General features: G+C 52.6%; 5 protein-coding genes across 5 annotated transcripts; 3 read left to right on the top strand and 2 right to left on the bottom strand.

Moving 5' to 3' along the window:
- Nucleotides 1-3: 3 nt before the first annotated feature.
- On the bottom strand, nucleotides 4-4,460 carry BO70DRAFT_297797 (putative transcription factor SipA3; the record flags this gene model as incomplete). Its single annotated transcript, XM_025539583.1, has 6 exons — nucleotides 4-977; nucleotides 1,030-1,251; nucleotides 1,308-1,394; nucleotides 1,442-3,911; nucleotides 3,972-4,335; nucleotides 4,405-4,460. The coding sequence occupies 6 exons, from the start codon at nucleotides 4,458-4,460 to the stop codon at nucleotides 4-6; spliced, it is 4,173 nt and encodes a 1,390-aa protein (XP_025396490.1).
- A 371-nt stretch (nucleotides 4,461-4,831) lies between these two features.
- Nucleotides 4,832-7,073, top strand: BO70DRAFT_320739 (KRI1 family protein). The gene is made up of 2 exons (XM_025540489.1): nucleotides 4,832-5,069; nucleotides 5,137-7,073. The coding sequence occupies exons 1-2, from the start codon at nucleotides 4,898-4,900 to the stop codon at nucleotides 6,774-6,776; spliced, it is 1,812 nt and encodes a 603-aa protein (XP_025396489.1). The 5' UTR covers nucleotides 4,832-4,897; the 3' UTR covers nucleotides 6,777-7,073.
- A 2,160-nt stretch (nucleotides 7,074-9,233) lies between these two features.
- Nucleotides 9,234-11,112, top strand: BO70DRAFT_364920 (putative mitochondrial ADP,ATP carrier protein (Ant)). Its single transcript, XM_025543933.1, has 5 exons — nucleotides 9,234-9,338; nucleotides 9,533-9,554; nucleotides 9,679-9,755; nucleotides 9,930-10,175; nucleotides 10,231-11,112. Exons 1-5 carry the CDS (start codon nucleotides 9,288-9,290, stop codon nucleotides 10,780-10,782), a joined length of 948 nt encoding a protein of 315 aa, XP_025396488.1. The 5' UTR covers nucleotides 9,234-9,287; the 3' UTR covers nucleotides 10,783-11,112.
- A 142-nt stretch (nucleotides 11,113-11,254) lies between these two features.
- Nucleotides 11,255-12,153, top strand: BO70DRAFT_399264 (uncharacterized protein; the record flags this gene model as incomplete). Its single annotated transcript, XM_025546853.1, has 2 exons — nucleotides 11,255-11,634; nucleotides 11,712-12,153. 2 exons carry the CDS (start codon nucleotides 11,255-11,257, stop codon nucleotides 12,151-12,153), a joined length of 822 nt encoding a protein of 273 aa, XP_025396487.1.
- A 1,419-nt stretch (nucleotides 12,154-13,572) lies between these two features.
- On the bottom strand, nucleotides 13,573-15,807 carry BO70DRAFT_355208 (uncharacterized protein; the record flags this gene model as incomplete). The annotated part of the gene is made up of 5 exons (XM_025541896.1): nucleotides 13,573-14,793; nucleotides 14,866-14,877; nucleotides 14,965-14,970; nucleotides 15,083-15,183; nucleotides 15,570-15,807. 5 exons carry the CDS (start codon nucleotides 15,805-15,807, stop codon nucleotides 13,573-13,575), a joined length of 1,578 nt encoding a protein of 525 aa, XP_025396486.1.
- Between the last annotated feature and the right edge of the window lie 2,522 nt (nucleotides 15,808-18,329).

The following is an 18,329-nucleotide window of genomic DNA, read 5'->3' as shown; positions in this document are numbered from 1 at the left end:
TGATTACAAACCACCGGAAGCACGCTCGTCGAGCTGTGCCCGTTCCGCCTGACAACTGGTGCAATACATTTCATACCACTGCTGAACATCGTCGGTGAGTTCAGCGAACACTTTTTGACCCGTGCGGTCCACCTCCACATCGACGTCTTCATTTTCCCCGTCTTTGCCGAGGAGGATCTCGACTTGACGGCAACGGCGCAACTCCTGTCGCAGCCAGCGCTCCCATTCATTCTCGATCACTTCTTTCTCGATGCTGTTCACCACGCGAAGTGCGACCAGGAGGTTGTGGCGGTACGAACCCAGCCGTTCGCGAGTCTGTTGAATCCTCCGCGCCGCGCTCCGGGTCATCGAGTCCCGGAAACCGGGCGTTCCAACAGATATTGTGTTATCGGGGTTGCGCACCGTCTGTTGGTGGAATGTCGCGAAGCAGTCGCTCACGTTCCCGCTTCCGCGTCCGATAGTTGAGTTCGCGATCGCATCGTCGATATCTCTCATATAGATAGCCTTGCTCATGACATTGTCCGGACCAACCCCGATGCGGGCCATGAAGTTCTCGACGTTCCTTTCATACCACCACCCATAGGCATCGCGTGATGAATAGAACCCGTTGATGAAGATACTCGATAATAACAGGACGAGAATGACCTTGTTTGCACTGAAGGTCTTCCATACCCAGCGTAAGAAGGCGAACGTCCACATCATCAGGTCCGAAACAAAGGTCTCCAGGAAAGACACAAGCGTCTCAAACAGAAGCTGTATCAGGGCCCTCTGGACCCGAGGCTTGCGCCCTTCCAGTTGCAGATTCCCCTGGGGCGAGAATTGCGAAGCGAAATTCTGACGTCCGATGTGTCCGAAAATCGTTATGGCCTTCTTGGTTCGACTATGCACGCCTAGTCTGCGAACCTGGTCACCAACAAGATCAAGGAGATCCAAAGCGTCTTGCTCCAGGTCGCTGGTTGCACTTTCATCAATGACGCCTGGAAAGTCTTAGCGATTATCGGTGTGTAATGGGGTTGCTAGGATACTCACTTTGAAGGCCGTAGGGAGACCACAACCACTCCACTTTAGTGTAGATAGAAAGCTTGCTCTTGCCCTTCGCGACAAAGGTGATGACGACCTTGCTGACCAGCCTAAACGACCGTTTGAATGGGAGATGCCAAGGTGTCCGTTTGTCCGTTATCACATAGCATAGGTGGTCATTAAGGACATCGATCATCTGGTAATCCGAGATCTCCTTGGTATGAATGCGTCCTAGATGGAGTTGGTGAGCACTAAGCCATCACTAAAAGGAGGACGGTAGCACATACCAAGCATATCTGCCGTTTCAATCTGGTAGTGGAAGTCCCGTCGGAGATGATTGGACTCGTGTCTAACCCAAGGTTCTTGTTTGATGTCTTGAGGTTATTAGCACACGCCTCTTAGATCTGATGCTGTGACTTACCCTTTGCTCTTCGTTGATGTAGGAGGAGCTGCCAAACCGCACTCTTGTCTCCGAAGAGGATATGGAAGACTGCTTTGGGACTAATATCGAACACCTTCTCTGCTGCCAGATGAAGGTTGCCTTGGGGGACATACTGGACTGGTTGCGTTGGTAGCCTGAACTTGGGAGTATCCTTGCTGCTACCATTCTTCTTGTGCATGTCCAAATCATTATCGATGTAGATGGAGGGCCCTTCTTTAGTAACCGGGGCTTCTGTGGCACTCTCTGCACCATCAAGCTTGTCATCTCCGGCGGCCACGTCCTCCCAGCTGTCCAGGCTAGGAGTTCGGGTTAATGCTTCCGACTCCATTCTGTGCAACGTCTTGAAGGTCGCATCCAGCCCCAGGGGTTCGGCAGCGGTGCAATTGTGAATTAGGAAATTGAGTCGCCGCTGGAGAAGCCTTAGTGGCTCAAGGAATGTCTTCACAGTTCCGCGGCCAGGAGTATCTTCGCCGGGAGGCGGGATCATATGTAGGTATAGAAAATCGCAGTCCCTTCCAGGGGCAGCAGTGACTTCTTTGATGCTCTCCAATGAGATGCTTGTAGTGAGTACCAGCCCAAAGTAGTGACTGTAGAAATAGATGTTCTGAGTGGTAACGTAAGCCCTCCCAGGAAAGTCTTGTTGATCATTGGGGCTCCAGGTAGCCCGAAATACCATAACCAAAGGCTCTTCCCGTTTAACGTCAGGAAACAGCAGCCGGAACTGTGCGTCTTGAATCTTGAGTTGCTGCGGGTAGTAACTGGGGTATTCGTGCATGGCACTCTGCAGTGCCTGCTGCACTTTCGACGAGTCTCCGTCAAGACTCACCGTCTGCCTGTGACGTGGCCCAGGCGGCCCAGACTTCTGCGGCCTAGTCCCTGCAGGCCCACTGGACGTATCAGCTTGCGCCGTCAAAAATTGTTTCGATGGGTCGTTTGCTGGCGACGACGAGGCGCCCGAGTCCTGATCCCCAGGCAAACCCATGCGTTCACGTTCAAACCTATTCATGAAGCCCCAGTTAGAGCTTCCCCATAGATTTGCCATCATGCCACTGGGCATTCCTCCCGTTCTATCTGCTTGGCCCAATCCAATGCCTCTTTCATTGCTCACGATCACAGCTGCCTTGCTCATACTGGTGGGGGCAGGAGGGTTCGCGAGAGTCAATGGCGCAAGGGTGGATGGGGATTCAAGAGTCGAGCTACGGGTCCGATTCCCATCGGGATCGAGGGGCATAGGGGGGCTGCCGGGCCCAAGAGCACTATGACTAGCAGAGATAAGGCTCGCTATGCCGCCCCCCACTCCGGGTAACGAGGTAGACGGCGGTACTGCATTGTTTGATTTGCGGTGAAGATCCAGCTTCTGCATAATACGAGATGCGTGTTCGCGCGCAGGGCTATCGGAATCCAGGTTCGTCAGCCTCCTATAAGTGCTGAAATCACTGCTGTTCCTGAGTGCAGAGGGGTCTCTTTCTGGAAGAGCAAGCATTCCAGTGCGATCTGAGGAGCCTTGGTCATCGCCCGCACGGGGTGTAAGTGATTCGGAAGGGTCAGCAGCGAATTCAGGTGCCGGGGGTTGCGAGATAGCGAAAGCCGGGTCCTGAACTGGTGCCTTGCCAGACACTGAAAGATCGGTGCTCGATGGGCTCTCCAAGGCCTTTCGTTTGGCAACCTCAAACGCAGCAATCCAATCCATAAGCTCTTTCTGCGTCTCAGCCTGGAGCACGATGGTGTTGCTTTTGGTTTTGACCTCGAAGCAAAACCTTCGCTCCTCTTGAAACGCTGGCCGAACACTACAGAGTAAGACGCCTATTCTTTCGCTCTCTTCAACACCGCCCGTCCGGGAACCCTGGACGAGACAGCCGAAGATGCCATATTTGAGGAAAGCCCAGCGTCTCACCCAGACAGTCCGAGTAGGTTTTCCAGAAAGAGTTCGGAGGAAAACCCATCCTTGTTTCTCAGGCCTAGCCTCCTTTGTCATGCTGGTTGTGGACAGGGGACGAGAGCCGACGTAAGGGACAGTGGAGATGGAGTAGTCGTCCAGCTCGCGAGATGGGCGAGCTGCGGCTTCTGCAGCATCCTCGATCTGCTTTCTGGAAGACAAGAGCTCCCGCTTGGATGACCTCTCACTTCCTTCCATTTCATGCACCCAGCCCTTAATGCGGTCCATCTCTTGACCCCATTTCGTAAACGAATTGCCATTACTGTTATGGAACAGCTTAAGTTCTCGCCATTGATCGTATGAAACCCGAACCAACAGCCTGTCAAGTGCATTCCGAAGTTGGGGGGCCTGGACGGAATAGTCCATGGACGCTTTGAGGTAAGCTTTACGTGCTTCATGTAGTTGAAACGCATCCTCCCGTAGGGAAGAAGGCTCCTTCGATTTTGATTGTGACGAATACCTAGCTAGTAGGTAGTCGTGCTGTTTTTGCGTATGGTCGAGGATGCGGCGGGTCTCCTTTAGCGGGGTAAGCTACATGCCGTCATAAGTTTAAGGGGCAACCCGACTGCGTACCTTGAAATTACGCAGGTCTTCCTGTATGAAAACGCGGATAGGTTCAGAGACAGAGGATTCCATCTTTTTGATTGTAGACACCAGGCCATTCCACATATCCCTAGTGCTATCACCGCACCTCCTCATCGACTGTAGAGTGTAATCATGGTCAAGAGCGGCTTCCGAGACCAGCAGGGGGTTCGTGGAGTAGGATAGAAACACGCTCACGGCGCCTTCCATGGCCGCAAGCTCCGCGGAGAGCTTCGACGCAGCCTTCGCGTAGCCGTCGAGCCATCTTTCAAGGAACTCGATCTGGTCGGAGAAGTGAAGGGTGGTGGCACGGAATGTGGGCGAGTCGAGAGCGGCCTCCTTTAGGCCAACTGGACTTTATCGGAAAAGTTAGGGGGTGACGCTCTGCCAAAGCGAACGCTGGGGGCTGCTTCGAGGGACTCACACGACGCTGACGAGCTTCCCGACCTGGGGTAATGGGATCTGCGGCTGGGTCGACATCTAGTGTATGTCTCCAGCCATACACTTGATGCGAACAAAGAAAGCGACGAGGGAAGACGAGAAGGGGGCCCCGGGACAGGTGTAAAAATAAGGATAAACACGGGGCATCCGACTGAATCAGGGATATGGGGGAGGGTGAGAGGAGAGCATGGCGCAGTGGAGGGAGCTTAGGAGGCAGAGCGCCTCTTGCAGGTGCTCGACCCATCGGCGGATACAGGCCCGCGCATGATTTAATTGGCTACGTCAGTGATTTGCCCTGCAGCCTGGATTCTCAGGCACCTGGTGAGCAGCCCTGCCGGGCGGTGAGGGCCGGCGATATTTTTTTTCTGCCGGCAACCGCCATTTTCCTTTTGGAGGCGCATTTGTCGACGGTTCAACACTGCCCCAGTTCACCACTTCCAGACCATTTATTCCGGCCGTGCTCTTTTGTCTCGAACATGGAGCCCCCTGCCAAGCGGTCGCGCAAGTTGCTCGACGACGATAGCTCTAGTGACTCGGGAGATGACTCTGGCGGAGTCCCTATCACCAATGAGGACGTTACATTCAAGATCAACGAGGACTATGCGCGTCGCTTTGAATACAACAAGAAGCGGGAAGAGAAGCAGCAGTGTAAGTTCACAGGATTGTGTATCATATTGAACAAAAGAAGAAAAACTAATCGCCCGGGATCCTGCAGTAGAATCGAAATTCGGCAAGTCGTCGCTCGGAAAGCGCCATGATCGCGATGACGAGTCTGGTGACTCGGACGACTCAACTTCGGAGGAGGAAGACGAGGATGGTGAATTGGCCACTACGGCCATGGATGCTGAGATCATGGCGACCTTGAAAGCTATCCGATCGAAAGACCCCCGCGTTTACGACAACAATGCCACCTTCTACACCCCAGTCGACGAGGAAGCGACCGCGGAGAACAAAGAAAAGAAGCACAAGCCCATGACCCTTCACGATTACCATCGCGAGAACCTGTTAAGCGGTGCCAACCTGGCAGAGGAGGAGACGCCTAGGACCTATGCTCAGGAGCAGGAAGAACTGAAGAATGCGGTGGTGAGGGAGATGCATGCTGCCAACGCATCGGCTGACGAGGATGACGAGGATGACTTCCTTGTCGCCAAGTCTGCACCTGAGCCTCTTCCACCAGCCAAGGTGGACCTCAATGTGGAGAATGCGGACAAAGACCCAGAGACTTTCCTTTCAAACTTCATGTCCTCAAGAGCATGGATTCCTGCCGGCAGATCCGAACTGCAGCCTTTTGAGTCTGACGACGAGGATGAAGATCAGCGAGCAGAGGTCTTCGAGGAGGCGTACAACTTCCGCTTTGAGGATCCCAGCAAAATGAACGCAGCCCTGATTACTCACTCTCGTGGCATGACCAACAAGCAGTCGGTTCGCAGAGATGAAAAGAGCAGCAGGAAGAAGCGCAGAGATGCAGAGCAGCAGCAGAAGGACGACGAGAAGAAGCAGCGTGAAATCGAGAAGAACCGCCTTCGCAAGCTGAAGATGGAGGAGCTCCAACAAAAGATCAACCAGATCAAAGAGGTTGCCGGTATCCGTGCATCCAAGATGACTGATGATGATTGGGTTGGGTTTTTGGACGCCGCCTGGGATGACAAGAACTGGGAAGAAGAGATGCACAAGCGTTTCGGCGAAGACTACTATGCGGAGGACGGCAGGGAAGGGAGTGGCGACGAGTCTGGAAGCAAGAAGAAGCGTCCCAAGAAGCCCACGTGGGACGACGACATCGACATCAAAGACCTTGTGCCCGATTTCGTCGATGACGACGACGAGAAGCTTGCATTGGATGGGTCTGATGTCGAGATGGAGGACGATGAAGAGAGCGGCAACAAGAAGAGCAAGGCCCAGGAGAGACGAGACCTGAAGCGCGAATCCCGCAAAGACCGACTTCGTATCGAGGAGGCCGTGGACCGCAACCTGGATCTTGACATCAGCCTTCTTCCCGGTGCGACCAGGAAGAACGCTAGCGGATTCCGTTACCGCGAAACATCGCCTCAGAGTTTCGGTCTGACAGCCCGGGATATCCTCATGGCCGACGACACCCACCTGAACCAGTTTGCCGGCCTGAAGAAGCTTGCTTCGTTCCGTGAAGCCGAGAAGAAGCAGCGGGATCAGAAGAGGCTGGGCAAGAAGGCCCGTCTAAGGCAATGGCGCAAGGATACTTTCGGTGATGAAGAAGGACCCGCAATTCCTCTGGAAAGCCCAGATGCGCCTGCACCGGCGAAGAGTGCCGAAGCTGGCGATGTTGACATCCGTGACGGCGAGCCCAAGAAGAAGAAGAGAAAGAGGTCCAAGAAGCACTGAGCGTGTGCTTTTTCTAGTTCATGACTTACAGCACATGCATCTGGGACGTTCAGGGTTTAATTGTTTATGATAGGGCGTGTCAATATCAAATGCTGTCTATTCTTCTACCATTTATTCAAAAGTTTGCGATATATATTTACCCGATCTGCATAATATAGACATGCATTTGTACATAAGAGAGTCTTGTTTACGTATCCCATGCACTGTTGAAAATGCTGTTGCACCTGCTTAGCCAATCAGGATACTCCTTTGTGTTGTTTTCTATTTATACCTGTTTCTCTTTCACCGTTTGTAGACGTCTAGATAGCCCCAACCTACTTACTTTATCTACCTTCCACCAACCAGGGTTTCCAATGCCTAAAACCCGCACCAAGAGTGTAAATAAAAACACTGAATCTAGCAAGGAAAACACTATCTCAAGCACCATGTTCCAATTTTGAAGGACGAGTATACATTTTCTGGATTTTCCAAATGCTGATATAATCTGTGAAATCATACTCAAATTCTTCGAGCATGAACAAGCAAGCACTAGTTCAATAAGAACACAAGCTAGCTAAAAAAACATCACACCCTCTGGCTGCTCTAAATATCACCTATACATACCGATCAAAGATGCCGACCCTTTTTTTTTTTTTTTTTTTTTTTACATATTTTTCCCTTGACAGCAACCCAAGTGATATACCTCAGACAAAGAACCAACCTCCCCCCCCATATTTAGATGGTGGGTCCCGAAGGGAAAGAACAGTTTGTCAGTTTTGCCTGCCCCGTCGACAAAGGAGGCGAGCGGCGAAAAGAGGGTCGGGAAGCAAATGGAACTAGTCGCCTTTGGGAGGGGGGGCCGGTGGGTCCCGCTGGGACAAGGCCTGTTTGGGTAAATCTCGAACTGGTCTCGTGTCGTCTTCGGACGCATACTTGAAGCCTCAGGGATAGTATAGATACAGGTCCGATGGATGGAGTAGATAGAGGAAGGACAGAGGAGGCTATTAGGGGTAGTTAGGGAGCAATGGGAGTGTCATGTTGATTACGTGTCTGGTTGGGGAGATCTGCTCAGTTCTCCAGCACCTGGACTGTAGACCGTGGATTGGCCGAGGGAATAATGATGAGTTTGCATCTGTCTATCTACAGTCTACTTACAGACTACAGATACTCCGTGCGCTGGACTCGAACTCGGTGGTGAAGAGTCGACTCCAACCCGGGACTTATCTTTGACTTGTAAGCCCAAGACAAGAGCCTATGAGAAGCCCTGCATTATTACCGGCGACTACCTAGATAGATAGATTCCCTTCCCCCTCCCCCCTTCCATCCGTACCGCTCGGAGCAGAAGACGGGGAAATCGCGGCATGTCAGCCGAAAGACGGTGGTGCACGCACAGAATCACTTCCGGTGGCGCGGAAGAAGGGCAGAATCCAGATACCCATGCCGACTTATTGCAGACGATGGACCGGCTGAGTAAGGATCGTACGGAGTACACACACATACATACATAGTACATATCTGCAGGAAAGCAAAAATTTTCTGTCTCTCTCCCCTTGCCATTGTGCTATCCTTGGCAGGGAAAAACATGGTTTTGGCACCGAACCAAAGGGGGGAAGGGAACATTTGCCATCGGATACCTCGGGACCAGAGAGGCTGGAACTGAAAGGCAGCGAGGGAGGCAGGGAGGGAGGGAGGTTCCCCATGTGGACTCTCTCCAAAGTCCAAACGTTGGTTCGGTCAGGAGTGGGCGTGGACGGGGAAATGGGAGGAAATAATACTTTACCAGGCAGGCGGGAAGGGAAATACGGAGAAAGTTCAGGCCTCTGGTTGTAAGTAAATAAGCAAAGGACCGAGCGGACGGTGACTTGCTTGTTACGGAGAACCGTCTGGTATTCGACAGGGGCCGGACAGGGCCGGGCAGAGGATTGAAGTAGTACTGACCCTTGAAGCTATGGCCTTCCCAGTATCACTCTGCCTACCATAACATACGAATTATTATATTAGGGTCAAGACAAGATGGATGGATAATCGCATCGTCGAGCGCATCCTCCAGAAATCGCTCACCTGAATGCAGTTGCATGGAGGGCGATTCCCAATAATGCCAGCGGTCGGGACGGTTACTGGCGCGATCGGGAGATATCGGCTCTCGTTGCCTGGGCCAGTGTTAGCGCCGGGCCCAGTTTTTTTTTTTTTTTTTTTTGTTTTTTCTTTTTCACTCCGCGCCTCCTGCAATGGGCGAAGGACCTCCCTACTCCGTCGCCGGCCAACCAATCCGACCGGCCCCAAGTCGCCCGGCCGCCCATCGCGCGCCGCTGCCACTGCGAATTCAGGCCAGCGAAAAACCCAAGAGCGTGCTAGCGTCTCCGCTCGCTTCTTCCCGCTTACAAGAGCCCTTCGCTCGCTATTTTTTCTTCCCTCCCTCCCTTCCCTCTTCTCTTCCTCCTCCCCATCCCTTTTGCAGTGTCTGTTTGTTTGGCACTACTCCCCATCTCCTCTCTTTCATTCTTTTAGTTTTCGTTCATCACAGCCGCAAAAATGGCCAAGGGTGACGTTAACCAGGCCGACAAGTCGGTCTTCGGCATGCCCGTAAGTTGCCATTGTCTTCCTCCAGACGTGTCCGGACGGTCGGATGTTGCGCTCTTGAGGAATTGAGCTCGAAATGAAGCTCGATAGCCAGGGTCGAGGACTATGGTCCCTCAGGAGGCAATAGTTCGATGGTCTGGGCGCGTGGATAGCCGTCGCCGGAGGAATAGCTTGCTAATGAAAAATTTTCACTACAGGGCTTCGTCGTCGACTTCCTGAGTATGTCCATCCCGTCTCGCCCCGATTGATCGGTCTCTCCCATCACCATCGATCGATCGTCATCAAAGGGGCACCAAGAATGATTGAGCACTGCTCGTGAATAGGTACTAACTGCTTATTATAGTGGGTGGTGTCTCCGCCGCTGTCTCCAAGACTGCTGCTGCCCCCATCGAGCGTATCAAGCTCCTCATCCAGAACCAGGTTGGTTAATCCCATCAATACCATCGCCTGCACTGGCCGCACGAAATGTTCTCGATCGACAATTGCATATTTCATGCCGCCCTGCGTGAAAATTGTCGATCGCAAAATTTTTTCGGGCCGGACAGTCCGGGCACGACAACGGGCCAAGACACGTGCTAATACGATCGCGTTCAGGATGAGATGCTCCGCGCCGGTCGTCTCGACCGCAAGTACAACGGTATCGCCGACTGCTTCCGTCGTACCGCCGCCGCTGAGGGTGTCGTCTCCCTGTGGAGAGGTAACACTGCCAACGTCATCCGTTACTTCCCCACCCAGGCTCTCAACTTTGCCTTCCGTGACACCTACAAGTCCATGTTCTCCTACAAGAAGGACCGTGATGGATACGCCAAGTGGATGATGGGTAACCTTGCCTCCGGTGGTGTATGTATCCCCTCGCTCAATCTGCGATCGAACCGATCACTAACAAACCATTCAGGCTGCTGGTGCCACTTCCCTCCTCTTCGTCTACTCCCTCGACTACGCCCGTACCCGTCTCGCCAACGACGCCAAGTCCGCCAAGGGCACTGGTGAGCGCCAGTTCAACGGTCTCGTTGACGTCTACAAGAAGACCCTCGCTTCCGACGGTATTGCCGGTCTCTACCGTGGTTTCGGTCCCTCCGTCGCTGGTATTGTTGTCTACCGTGGTCTGTACTTCGGCATGTACGACTCCCTCAAGCCCGTTGTCCTCGTCGGCTCCCTCGAGGGTAACTTCCTTGCCTCCTTCCTGCTCGGCTGGACCGTCACCACCGGTGCCGGTATCGCTTCTTACCCTCTGGACACCATCCGTCGTCGTATGATGATGACCTCCGGTGAGGCCGTCAAGTACAGCTCTTCCCTGGACGCTTTCCGCAAGATCGTCGCCGCTGAGGGTACCAAGTCTCTCTTCAAGGGTGCCGGTGCTAACATCCTCCGTGGTGTTGCCGGTGCTGGTGTCCTGTCTATCTACGACCAGGTCCAGCTCATCCTCTTCGGCAAGAAGTTCAAATAGACTGTTTCTTAACAGTATGACATGATATCCGGGGATGGGGTTGCTAGTGCCTGGTATAACTATCAGGTGCTGGATGGTGCGGAGGATGATAGAAATATGCTTCAAGAGCGATATCGATAATCTTGAGCATAGAATCGTGTGATATTTCCTCTTGTACCAGTTGTACTTTACTGCCTGCAAGCTTATTCCTTTTTTTTTTTCTCCACTGTACTTCCTTTATCTTGGTATCAAAATCCAGTATGTCGTGCCTTGGGTCTTCTAGCTCTTGTAGCTCTTGGTCCCGTAGACTCTCGTAATGAAAACTCTGGCAGCGCCGGAAGTGGATCCCATCACCTGACCTTTTGGTCGTGGTCACGTGTTACTATATCCCATGACGTAGCTTCCGCTACCTATTGTCTCCGCGAGAGCTCCTGCTACCTCCGTCCATTCAACTCAAGCTATCTATTTAACCACTCACTCACTCACATCCAAAATGACAAGCACCTCCTCTCCCGACGGGATTACTCCCCGCACCTCCAGCCCAACACTATCAGACACAGCTGCCCCCCAAAGCGAACCAGCAACCACCTCAGCTACTGCAACCGCTCCAGCCTACTCTCCCATCTACGCCACCGCCCAACCCAGCGACACGCCCTCAATGCCTATACAAACCGCCGCACCGACCGACCCATCCACCCTCCCTCCTCCCACAAGCACAACCACAACCACCTCCGCAACAGCAGCCATCCCCGACCCTCCACCCACCGCAACCGCAACCGCAGCCTCATCACCACCACCACCCCAACCCGGCGCCATCCCAGTCCCAGTCCCCCAACCCACCACAACCACCAACACCTCACCATCATCATCATTGTCGTCATCCATCCCTCCACCTCCCAAAGCAGGCGAAACACCCACTACCACAACCACCACCAACACCTCCTCCCCAGCACCCACCGCCACCGCAACCGCCCCGCAGCCGCAACCATCACCCCAGCCCCAGCCCCAGCCCCAGCCCCAAGACCCTCATCCTACAGCTACAACCCCAATCCCACCTCCACCTCCACCTCCACCTCCAACCCCAACTCCAGCTACAGCCACAACTACAATTACACCCCCGCCAACGCCCAAACAACCCAACCCACCCCAAACGCAACGACAACCCCGTACGCCTCCCTCTACCAGCCTCCCACGGCCGCAACAGCCACAATGGCCAGCAGCTCCTCGGCGCTCCCTCTACATTACGAGCCCGGGCCCGAGGGACGGGTTGATCTAGGTGAGGGGGATGGGTTCGTGGCGGGCGCGATGGGGTGGTTGCGCACTGCGGGGAGGAAGCTCGGCGAGGTGGAGGCCGAGGTGTGGAGGAGGATTAATGAGGTTCATGATGATTGAGGAATTGGGTATTGGGTATTGGGTATTGGGTATATGGATGGGTTGGTTTGGTGGGAAGATATGTTTAGGTTGGATTGGAGTGTGAGGGAGGAGGCGTTTGTTTTCCTATGCATGACTTAAACTGGATCGGGATAGGGTGGCTTGCAGTGCTGGTGGGGTTATATCGTTTATGGGTCATGGTTGTATGGGTATATGGATAATGGGTAAAAGGATGGTTGGCTGGTTAGGAAGTTGGATTTTGTCTTATGGGTGTTTTCTCTGGGGGGACAGGCTTGGTTTGGATTGGAAGAGGGACAAGGGAGGAGGGTTGGTTTGGTTTGGACTATGGTGTTTTTATTCAATCGGGTTGGATTTGTGTTTTGTTTTGTATTGTATTGGGTCTGGTCTGGTCTGGTCTTGTCTGGTCTGGCGTTTGCTTTGTACGGTTATGTGATTATGATTAGTTAGTTCCTCATGGGTATGGGTATGGATATGAGTATGGGCACTATAGCTATGCTTCATGCTGTCTATATTAACAAGAAGTATACGTATGTTCGTGAATCGAATCAGAATAGTACATACGATTGGGCCGAGAATGACATGATTGAACGTAGAGCCACTGAAGGTTTTATAAGTAGATTAAAACAATGAATGACCTGAGGATTGAGCATCATCTTTTCTCCACTTTCTACTAACTTTCTACATTAAAAAAAAAGCAGTGTATGTATCTCCAACCATGACCGAAACCATAGTACAGAGTGAGAGTAAGTTGATTAACAGATAGATGTCTCTATGTAGGATAAGATATTCACAAGCCACAGCTGATGAGCTGGGCCAAGAGCAGAGCAAGCAGCAGTTGATTTCTGAGCCCGTCAAAAATCACATGATATGAACAATATCGGGCGGATAAAGTAGTCCATTGTCGTCGTCACTTCATGTAACGACCAAATCCCAATAAGTTATGCAAGAATGGAGAGTAAGTGGTAGTAGTGGAGTAGGGGTAGTAGGAGTAGGATAGGAAGTCATCAGTGTGAGTGTGAGTGTGTGTGTGTGTGTGGTGGTGGCAGTAAGTGTTGAAGCCACAAGCCCCCAGCATGCCCAATAAGTAAACGCCATTAAAGGCCGACAAGCCACCAGGATGTTGTTGAGACGAAGGTGAAAAATAACAACGCCGAAGCCCCGATCCCACGTGAGAAGCCAAACCCAATGCATCGTCATGCCAGTGCCGTCGATCCAGTCGAATCGGTCAGGTTGTCCAGTCCAGCAAGCTGGTTGTGGTGGTAGTAACTCTTTCGAAGAATTATTCGTATCAGAACGTAAAAAATATGTATCAGAATCGGGGCCAGCCTCAAAGTTCATAAACAGGAAAGGGAAATGCAAGCGTGACGGGAAATCAATATCCACTGTCCTTGAGAAAACGCCTGCCCATGGTATAGAACATCACATTGAACCAAGTCGTAAGAGAGCCTCAACCGCGGCACGCTCCTCCCGGTCGCCCATGACGCCTTCCGGGAGGGTAAACCCACGTTGTTGAACGGGCATTCGGCGCGGCGCCGATTTTGCCAGCGAGGATGGAGCGGGGCCTCCGCCACGAAGCTGTGGTGAGTTAAGTGCCCCATGTACAAAGCCACCCGTGGCGTTCAGAGATCGCGCTCGTAGCGCCGCAGCGCCTATCTGCGCCCAGTCTTCCTCATCCGTGACATCTTCTTCGCCCATCTCGTCATCCTGCATCTCGTCATCCGGGGCCTCGGACGACGAGCAATACTCGCGCTCATTCCCATCGAGGGACATTTTGTCTGCCTCGTGTTCCAGCATACTGATATCACGCCCACCATAGTCCTCTGAGTACGAGAAGACCGCGGAATCACCCGTCACGCTACTGCCGTAGGGCTGTACGCTCGCTCGCTTGGTGGGGATTTGCACACCTCGCTGAGGGAAGGAGTTGGAGATGCTGGAGGGTGGCGACACGTTGAGATGCTGTGGCGCATCCCGCGAAGGCTCCCCGCGACGACGAGCATCCCAACGACCCCAACCGACTTTCTCGAAGACGACGTCGCCTAGGCGACTGCCACTCTTATCGTCGCTCCCTCGACCCTCCAGCGCAGCCACGACCAACCTGCGCGCCCTGGCAGGGGGGATCCCCGAGAAGCCGGGGACGGAGGTTGTCAGATAGCCCATGAGGTGGCGAATCGCCAGAGGACCATGCTGGAGCATGACCTCCGGAAGATGGTGTTTGGCCAGCATGCCTGGCGTGATAGCCCCGGTGCTATCCAGGTCATGGGCGGCAGGGGCGCCGTTCGGGTGATCCGCATGATCCGCATGATCCGCGAGATCTCCCAGGTCGACGTCGGACTCCACATGCGAAGAGGCAAGCGGGGAGTATTCAGGATGACTAGCGTCCTGTCGTCTGAACGCCTGCGGAGGCAGAGTGGGGGATATGGAGTTGGGCGGAGTCGGCAACATGGCCGGGAGTCCAGGGCGGGCGGAATCGCAGGCGCCCAAGGGGAAACCGGCACGAGGCTTGGGGATATCGACCGAGGCCGTCTTGCCAGCAAGGGCCATGGCAATGCTGGAGGTGGAGTTCATGAAAGCCATGATTGCAATCGAGGAGCGGTCGAGAAGGGGCGAGGGTCTGATTATTGGGGCCTGAGGGTGGCTAATCTGTTATCACATGAGTCAGAGGGCCATCCGCCAATCAAGCAATGCGACGGAACAATGGAAGCGATGACTAACGTCCCACAATAACTATAACTAGTATAGCAGAGGGGAGGACGAAGCAAGAACAGGAACAAAGAAAGTATATGGAAGCCAAGGATTCTAGATTATACTCACGGCGCACTGTCAGAGGTCAAGAGCAGATCGTGGTTGGGGGACTTGGGACAGCTGTGCAGACGCAGCGCTGGAGCGAGTATGCAGGGCAGATGCGATGCGACGCGCTAACTCAGCGTACTAGCAGGAGGGTTGATAAGGAGGCGCGACGGTCGAGACGAGCAAGAACCTGGAGATGAAGAGGGAACCGGGTTGAGATCAGGGACGATGCTGTAAAAGTTCCTTGACGGTTTCGAGTAGAGAGAAAAAGTCGGTCGAAGGAGGAAAAGGGACGGAGAGAAGGAGGAGGAGAGGAGAGGGGGGGGGGAAAGCAAGGAGTGGCAGTTGCAGTCCGTCAATAATAATAATAGTAGTAAGAATAGCAATGGAATGTCTTGTCAGCCGGCACGGCCGTTCGGTGCCAGATGGACGACCTAGTAGGGGTAATTATTGAAAGGGCAGTGAAAGGTATGGTTCGACTGGTGTATGTGAGATACTCCGTAGTAGTACCTCCTATGCAGGCCGGGGGAGGATGACCTCCTTTAAGACCGGGGGAGAGATACGAGTGTGACCTTCTTATCACCATCTCCAACTCCCTGTCAGACAACCGCGCCATACGCTCCTCTTACCGACGAAAGCAGTCCCATGTTCCTGCGCATCCCCCTTGATTGGTCGGCTCTCCTCAGGCCCGCTCTGGACAGCGCCGGGAGGATCCGGGGCCACCTGCCCTTCGTTACCATGGCCCGTTATCTTACCGTCCCGTATGGTTGCCATCCCGTTCCCTGCGCTTTCCCACACCGGCTTATCGCCTTGGCCTTTGCCTTTCCTCCTCCTCCTCTTTTTCCTCCACTGTGTCCATGGATGCATGGATGCATGGATGCCCTTGAGGAATAAAGACAATAATGATCACCGCCAATGAACCCTCCGGATCCCCACATTCACAGCCCTGGTGCTTTCATCAACATGTTCATTTCTTTTTGCCGTGATACGCCGCACATCGGATGTTGAATGTAGGCAGGCAGCCCAATGATGGCGCTTGTGATACCGCCCAGCCCCAACAAAACCACAATTGAACCCCAAACCCCCAAACCTCCCCCCCCCCAAATGAGGTAATCCGTCTGAGATACAACACAAATCGAACCCACTTCCTTGGTAGGAAGTTTACAGTAGGTAAGTAAGTAGCAAACGTTTCCACCGGTTTCTAACGATCGGCGAGCATATCAAGGCCGGTCCCTCGTGCCCGTGCGCTCCCCCCGCGTCGATAGGGGGTGGATGGGAATGGATCAAAATCAAATGGATGATGCAGACCGGGTGGAGGGCAGAGCCCTACTACTACCGTAAGTCTACCATACAAACCTCCCCTCAAATCGTGGGACGCGATAGCCCTTCCCTGATGACCGCACGTGGGTGTCGGGCCACCGTACATGCGCAGGTCTCCGGCGCCGTGACTGGCTGGCCGGCCGGCCGCATCCCACCCTCTCCCTCTCTCTCTCTCTCTCTCTCTCCATGGGGGAGTTTTGGCAGGGTCACCCAGAAAAGTAGAATAACTTAACTTTATAATTCATGTTCTGTTCCTTGTGTGCGGATTTCCTGGGTGGGCTGGAGCTTTAGGTTGGATCGGGTAGTTGTACCCTCAATTTTTGGGTTAGCGGTTAGCGGTTAGCGGTTAAGCGGGTTGGTTATCTATCCATCCATCCATCTATGGCCGAGGAGAAAGAAAAAAAAAAAAAAAACGTGAGTCCGGAGGGGCACTGTTATTTGACTAGAATATCTAGCGAGCAAATATTTGTGGGATCTAATTACTTTGGATCACTGACTTATTGGATTTGTTCAAATGTAAAATGGGTCGAGAGAGCGAGTCATGATGGACTCCGTAGTTCGAGTTATTGCGTCATTAATTGTCTTGGACAGTGCGTATAGAGCGATAGTACTCCGTAGTAGTAGTAGTAGTAGGAACTAGAAAGACGGACTGCGTTATTTTTCTTTTCTATTCTCGCGCCGCCCTGATTTTTTGTACGAACGCGGGCCGGCACACACCCCCCCTTCACCGGCGTCGTCATGAGGCTTGGGGGTCGGTGGTTAGTGGGGGCTAGATCAATTGCTAAACATCTAGACTTAGGTGCTATATCCGGGACATTTCGTAGTCCGTGTACGAGGCAGTCAATATTGACGAGAGGCACGGTGATACGTAACTAGCTGGCCCCTCAATCTGGATTCTGGCCGGGTACGCACACCGTCTCTTTGGCTATGGATGGGAGATAGCCGGCCTGGCTTGTCCTTGCGGGTTTGTGTTGAGATGATATGAGATGAGATCAGCCGGATATTCCGTAGTTAACTTACCGTACTTAAGTATTTCTAAAGCGCTGAAACTATTGGTCTGGGATAGAGAGCTGCAACAGTGTTAAAAAATATCACAGGCTAGGTCCAATAAATGGGAGACTAAGGGATCGACTATTGCCACGGATCTTCATAGCTTATACTGAGGTCATCTTGTGAATCAACTGAAATGTTAAAGCGGTTGGAACTTGGAAGACCAAAATAGATAGGTTTAGGTTGGGGACTTTGAACCCTACCAAGAGAGTTCATCTTGCTTATGACATGTCAAAAATATTCATGAGCCGAAGTTCCATGGGGCGCAGGATCATTGCTCAAATATAAGACCTGATCCATATCGAATCAAACTACGGAGCATAAGACGAAGAGAAGACGGTGGATATCTCACATTGGAAGCTTTTTGCAATAGTTAGATTTAGGTAGTACTTGCATATTTTCATGTATTAGAGGTTGATACCTGGGCTAGACTAGAGACCACTACAAGGACATTGAGTTGGTTGTATAAAGATAGGGCCTTGTTTGGCCGACACCCCTTTCCTAAGGTAGTCTAACTGACTCAGAATCTAATAATATTAAGCATCATATTTTGATCCATCGACACCCCCTCAAGCAGGCCAAAGTAGCAACGCGCAAGCAGGCACATTGGATCGAGATCACATATCTGGGCAAGCTAGCTATAGTGCTACACACAGGCTAACTTTACTGTGTAAGTCAATACTTTGCCATATCACGTGACTTTTATTATCCTATTTGGGAAGTAAGAGGCGTCATGTGAGTGTAGGGAGTGTCGCCAGATCACGAACCAAGACTTTCCCTTGTGAAATATTGACAGATCACACTCGTTTTTGACAGGTCCTGAGGTGCTTTAAATTGAGTAACGAACACCGGGTATCGTTATTATTACTGGCGAGAGACCGGCAACTTAGTACGTCCGTCCGTACTCTGTGCCAGTTTGATGGCTGCCGCCCTTGACACCGCCTAGGTAAAGGGCGATACTCCCCTAGTAGTTTCCTACTTGTTGCAAAGAACAACTACCAACCGCACCTGCATACATT

This window comes from Aspergillus heteromorphus (assembly GCF_003184545.1).
Source record: "Aspergillus heteromorphus CBS 117.55 chromosome Unknown BO70scaffold_26, whole genome shotgun sequence".
NCBI classification, from domain to species: domain Eukaryota; kingdom Fungi; phylum Ascomycota; class Eurotiomycetes; order Eurotiales; family Aspergillaceae; genus Aspergillus; species Aspergillus heteromorphus.
This window is presented reverse-complemented; position numbering and strand designations above follow the sequence as displayed.